Genomic DNA, 6,473 nt, shown 5'->3' with positions numbered 1-6,473 from the left:
AGTCCCTCTTTCCTCCGGAGTGGCTGCAGAGAACTCTTCTGTGCCAAGGATAGCTCTTCCCAGACTCACACACACACACATCTGCGCCACGGGCCGGCCTGGTCGCGTCCCAAGGGAATATCTTCAAATTCCCCCGTGTGTTGGTGCCTACTTCATCCACTGCAGAGATAAGGGGTACCACTGGGTCAATCCGTCACGGCAAAACAGTTCACAGACCACCCCTGCCAGGAATCGGCAGGAACAGAGAAGGTTCTACCCATTTTGCAGAAGGAGTCTTTTACTGCTTCAGGGAAATAGCAGGTCACGGACGTGGCTTTCTCTCCTCGATAAAGGTTTCCAGTCCCAGGGCGTAAGATTCAAGAGTCCTGCGCGGCATATTTGAGAAAGCCGCAGCATGGACAAGATAGAGAGGACAGTAGATAGAGCAGAGGGGAAAGCAAGATGTCCCCGAATCTCCCAACACACCCCCTTTTACAAGTTCATTCAGAGGCATGTCCTCCTTCCCAGAAGCTCGGGAAAACCACAGCTCTCTGGGAAGAAGAAAGCCAGACAACCGGTTCCACCGTGTTGGACCCAGGACGCAGGCTCAAAAAAAACATTTACTGATGACAGTTATTTGTGCAGGAGTTTTACTCCTAAATGTGGTTTCATTGTGATCTTATTGTGTATTTTATCATGAGCTTTAGGAAATACAGCTTTTATTTTTCAGTTGGTGAAGTTAGAGTTGACTAGGGCAGAGGTCTCTGCTCCACTGATCTGTGCTGCAGAGTAATATAACAACTTAACTGCATTGTACTGAACATTACCCCTGTATTTCAGAGCTTTCAGCCAACACAGCTGCCTTTGCTAAAAGTGCTGCCATGCTGGGTAACTCTGAAGACCACACGGCTCTATCTAGAGCTTTGTCTCAGCTTGCAGAGGTTGAGGAGAAGATAGATCAACTGCATCAAGAGCAAGCTTTTGCTGATTTCTATGTGTTTTCAGAACTGCTTGGTGATTACATTCGTCTCATTGCTGCAGTAAAAGTGAGTACTACTAGCAAAAACACTCATTTTTTTAGTTTAAAATTCCTCAACTTGCAGATTTAGTGTGTGCCTTTGCATGTGTGGTAACACAGTTAAGACTTCAGCGTTTGCCTGAAATCCTAGCTCTGTAAAAGGAATGTGTCCGTGATCAGTTATTCCAATGACAAAAGTGGTTGTCATTGGATAAAAGGGAATGGATTAATAATATAGATGGTGAATATCTACTTTGAGCACTAGTACTTGGGTACACGATACACCAGTGTACCTAAGCATACTGTACTTGTTTCTGTCAGGTTACTTATTTTTACAGTATGCTCATAAGTTTTTTCAGAACATAATTTGGCCATGTTTGGTAGATAGCCAATAGTTTCTGTAAATAAGAAACAAATACAATTTTTGGATTTACATACTAGTAAAGAAAATACTCAATTTTGGTGTAAGTCACATTGTACAGCATAATTAGGTTTTGACGTGGGAAAGGGTCCCGTCTCCCTTCGGTCCCGTCTCCCTTCGGTCCCGTCTCCCTTCGGTCCCGTCAGCTACCTTAGTGCATTGCTAAGAAAAATGTACTGCTGAATACGCATGTAATCTCTATGTATGAAAAGTTTGCTAGAATCTGCATTTAGAGAAGTATTTGCATAACAGAGCACTTTGTAGTGGTTACTTTGGTGTTTTGATGGAACGAGCATAAAATGGTTTGGGGCACTAAGGTGTCTGCTCTGAAAAGGCTTCTCGAATTCAGTGTTAATTGTGAAAGTTACTGAGCTGAGCAAGCACACTGTCAAATGAAGTGACAGAAGACATGCGGTAGACACAGTGAGGTTTCCTTCAGAATACTTGTTGCAGTTTTAGCCAGAATTACCTTTTCCTATTAGGACTTTAGATAGCTCTAACAATTCCAATTGTTTAATGAATTTGTCTACTCTTACAGGGTGTGTTTGATCATCGAATGAAATGCTGGCAAAAGTGGCAAGATGCTCAGGTCACTTTACAAAAAAAACGTGAAGCTGAAGCAAAGCTCCAACTTGCCAACAAACCTGATAAATTGCAGCAAGCTAAAGATGAGATAAAAGAGGTAATGTTATCAAATGTTGGTTTGGAGGTCAGACTTTCTGCATTAACTCCTTAGTTCTGCATTGGTGCACTATTTTATAACATTTTGATTTACTGATCACTTACTCATTTGCTCTTTTTCACATTTACTGAAGTTGTTAAAAGGAATTTATTTAATATATTAAATGTGCATATTTGTTACTTGTTGCAAGATCTGTAAGGCATTTAATGCTGTCTCTACAGAGTCTGGGAGATGGGAGGAGGGGAACACGGACAAGTTAAATAATGCTTGTAACTGTTAACAGATCGCTAGGGTAGGCAGAGGAGCATCTCTTGGCTTCTAAAGATAAAATTCAGTTAGGACAACTAATGGAGATCTGTTCCCATGTTTTGCTTAATCATGTAACATATCTACCCATATATATATATTTATATATATGTATGTATATATGGTGTAATTTCAGTAAAAATAAATCTAACATGTTGAAGTGTCGTAATTTATACACTTTTTCTATCATGCTTCACTAAGGAAATTGAAGAGGTAGGACAACTTAATTATTTAATATTAATACATTTTAATTATGCAACAGTATTCTCGCATTAAATAATGGGAGAACATCATTGCAGATTTCAAGCTCTCTTATGCAGTTACTTTGTTTGGCTTCCTTATTGGTCCCTAACCACACGCTGCTTTGTTCTTCTGCCCTTCAATATATTTTGCCTGTGGTGTTGAAGTTTCTTGTTAACCTGACTTTCTTTTTCTTAAAAAAGGCCTTTGTTTACTGGGGAAACTTAGTGTCACTCTTGTGTGACCAGATTCTGGCTGGTTGCTTCTCTTGATGTCACCCATCCATCCACAATACAAGTGAGCTGAAACTCCTTGTCAAAAATAACTTCCGGAGTATTGAAAGTAGTAGGAAATACTCAGTGTCAATATTAAAGAATATTAACATAGTTATGTTCTTCCTGAAGAATTTCTTTTTCCTCTTTTATGGGATGAGAAGGTTGTTAGAATGTGCTAATTGAAAGTTATTGCTGCCATTGCAATACGTGCAGAGTTGCTGAATTCTGTAATACTAGTTCTTCTGGCAGAGAAATTGAAAAGTGGAAGCCTACACAGCTCAAGCTTCATCCATGACTCAGTTGCTTTTTGCAGATAAAGAGCCAAAGAGCAGTCCTAGAAATACCTTACTGAGTAAGCAGAAATTCCCCTTGTCAGAAACTATAAGATGGCAGACTATCATCCAGTGATAGTAGGCGTGATGAAAGTGGGATGTTGGAACCATTAAGCCTGTGGAGACTTTGACTGAAGTCTCAGACACCTCTAGATGCTGTGGTAGGAAGGCACAGGCAGTCTTGATCTAATTTTTCCCTTGGCTGAGTTTTGTGTTGTTTCAGTTATTAGATAACTCTTCAGGGTGTTCTTCCATGAATGAAATCCTATTATGACAAATTGCATAGCTTCATAATGTATATCTGAAAACTTAATAAGTGGATTCTGAATAATATAAATACTTAGATATTTGTTGGAACATAGATGATATTCATCTTACCACAGTAGTAACTTGGCAGTGCACCACAAAATGCGTTTGTGAATAAATAGCACCACTGGATTGCTTACAGGAATAGGCTGTAATGAAATATGTTGATTCCCTGCTCCCTTTTTCTGAAGAATGTGTTACCAGATGTATTGGCTCCAGGACTCAGTATGTTGGGATGAACAGATACAGTTGCATTTTAAGTATCTGTTAGCCTCCACGCATCTGAAGCAAGCTGACAGCTTTTTTCACAGTGTGTCTGCACAGCTAGCTTAAACTTAGCAATATAATAGTTTGTAAAAGCAGTTGTAAATAAGGTAACATAGATGATTATGATCTTTTACTGATGTCTTTTCGTATAAACTAAGGAGAAACATAACCTAGTGTCATGTATTGTTACATGAATGCCACACTCCCAGTATGGCAAAACCCCACAAACATCATCACTTCCTCTGTATTTTCCTTTTGTGTTCTTCTGACCTGCGATAACTTTTCTCCTCCTGCTTTCTGTGAAAACTGTGCCCTGAACAAGAAGGCATGAGCTTTGGCTTTCTTAAGCAACATGTATTCTGACTGGAAAACCAATAAAAACATCCTCAACATCTTGTCGTCCACAACAGAAATATGATAGAGATAATCATATACTTGACCAGAGGCAGATTTGAAGATGTAATCATCTCTTTTGGAATTAGAAAAGTACAGGGAACTAATATTTTTTAAAATGTTATTAAGTGGTCCTTCATAGCAGTACTAAGATATTTTTAAACTTTGTCTACAGGTAGCATTACTATAGAGATACCGTTGGATTAACTGATCTGATGACATCTATTATACAAACTGTTACTTTGAAATTGTTGTTATAAGACTTTCCCTTAAGTATGCCAAAAAAAAAACCAAACCCAAAAAGGTCCTTTTCAGCTTGAGTGATTATCACTAATAAAGTTCATGTAGATTGAATGGACAGTATAAAGTCTTATCTCTGCATGTCTTTCCTTTGCCAGTGGGAGACAAAAGTTCAGCAAGGGGAAAAAGATTTTGAACAGATCTCCAAAACCATTCGCAAGGAAGTGGGAAGATTTGAGGCACGTATAATTTTGTCCAAGTCAATGACAGTTTTACTTTAGATAATATTGACATTCCAAGAAAAATTGGTTAAGATTAATATACGATCATTTATTTATTTACAGAAGGAACGAGTGAAAGACTTTAAAACTGTTATTATCGAGTACTTAGAGTCATTAGTGCAAACACAACAGCAGGTAAGATAAATTTTAAGTTTTGTACAAGTTAATATTTAGTATGTTCCTTATTAGGTTAGTTGAAAAAAGACGGGCTTTAAGTATAGGAGTTTCTAAAACATAAAGAACTGCTTCTAATCTGCACTGTATTGGAAAATAACATAGTGACTGCAGTTTCCCAGCTATTCCTATTCTCCCTTGCACATCTCTAATTCAGCAAAGCAAGGGAGAAGGTCCCTTAGGGATATAGGTGGGTGGTGGAGGGTCTTATAGTCTTCTTTAAACTGAAGTAATACTTCCACTTGTATATTGGAGTAACTTGTAACAAATACTTCCTTAGACTTACTGAAGAGACTTGAATACCTAGATGTTGCTCTTTTTTAAAAGTGTAAAATATTACTGAATATTGTAAAGTAGAAAAACAGTTTCCAGTGACTCAGAAGTAGGCCTTGTTCCCAAAAGAGTGCCTAGAGTCTTTCCTTTTTTCATTCCATAAATATAACCCATTGGCTGTGTTTTATCAAAAAAAAAAAAAGTGGTACCCCTAGAAGTAAGAATAGCAAGCTGAGCTTGCAAACAAATTCTGTACAACGGTATTCTGTAGCATTGTGTTCAATATGGTAAGCAACTTGTAACTATGATTTATGTACTTATTACTCGTATTTTTTATTGCATTATGTGGGTGGATAATATGAAGCATTTATGTTCTTTGTTCAGGGGAGTCAAGTTTACCACAAAAGGAGGAAGGTATATGTGGGGTTTTTTCCAACTTTTAGTGCTTAATGAGTGTCTTTTCCCTTCTCTACAAGCTAATAAAATACTGGGAGGCATTCCTACCTGAAGCCAAAGCCATCGCCTGAAAGAATGCTCCAAATGACAAGACACTCTGGATGTTTGTCCTGGATAAAGCTAAATTCCACAGTGAAATCACTTTAAATCATCCAAATAAACCACTATATATTTTATGAATTAACATGTGGCTTTTTTTATATACTACAGCATTTTATTAACAAGCTGCATGTCCTGACCTTCTGAAGTGGACTGTGGCATGATGTTCTGCAATATATTGCCGAATTGAACACTATTGTGTCTTAATACTTGCAATAAAATGTGCACTGCAAGGCCAGAAAGCTGATATTTTTGTTCTTTAAAATACGATGGTCTGTAGTATGTTTACCTGATCTTTATGAAACAAATTTAATTGCATTGATTAATGTTCACTTAAACATTCCTGTACAAAATCATGTTTTTGTGATTACAGTAATAAAGGGATGTACCCTGTGAAACATTAAACACTCTGGTTTTGTGTCTGTAGATGTTTACTGGTCTTCTTACAAGTAGCATTTGAAACAAATTCAGATTATATCAAAGGCAGAAACGACATTTAATAAAGAATGCTGAAGATGGTATTAAAGATCCACAATCAAGTATTTGTGGTGAACTATTCTGGTTTTTAATTCTGAATCTCTTTCTAACAAATCACCTGAAGTTGTCACTGCCTTGGTAAACTGTGATACTGTGCATTAATAATCATGGGGTCAAAAGACTGATGCTTGGCCACAAACAGGCATAAAATGAAATCTCTTCCAAGTGTTTTACAAAGCTTCTGAGGAGTTAAG

At 37.7% G+C, this 6,473-nt stretch overlaps 1 protein-coding gene across 1 annotated transcript in view; it reads left to right on the top strand.

Annotated features, from left to right (window-relative positions):
* The window catches only part of SNX2 (sorting nexin 2), a 25,970-nt gene extending 19,827 nt beyond the window's left edge, over positions 1-6,143 (top strand). Inside the window, exons 10-14 of the mRNA XM_010131798.1 lie at positions 820-1,025; positions 1,957-2,100; positions 4,618-4,698; positions 4,804-4,875; positions 5,664-6,143. Of these exons, the coding sequence (XP_010130100.1) occupies positions 820-1,025; positions 1,957-2,100; positions 4,618-4,698; positions 4,804-4,875; positions 5,664-5,714 (554 nt within the window). The 3' untranslated portion in view covers positions 5,715-6,143. The remainder of the gene's footprint in view (positions 1-819; positions 1,026-1,956; positions 2,101-4,617; positions 4,699-4,803; positions 4,876-5,663) is intronic.
* The last annotated feature ends 330 nt before the right edge of the window (positions 6,144-6,473 follow it).

This window comes from Buceros rhinoceros, unplaced genomic scaffold (assembly GCF_000710305.1).
Source record: "Buceros rhinoceros silvestris isolate BGI_N320 unplaced genomic scaffold, ASM71030v1 scaffold5370, whole genome shotgun sequence".
NCBI lineage: Eukaryota > Metazoa > Chordata > Aves > Bucerotiformes > Bucerotidae > Buceros > Buceros rhinoceros.
This window is presented reverse-complemented; position numbering and strand designations above follow the sequence as displayed.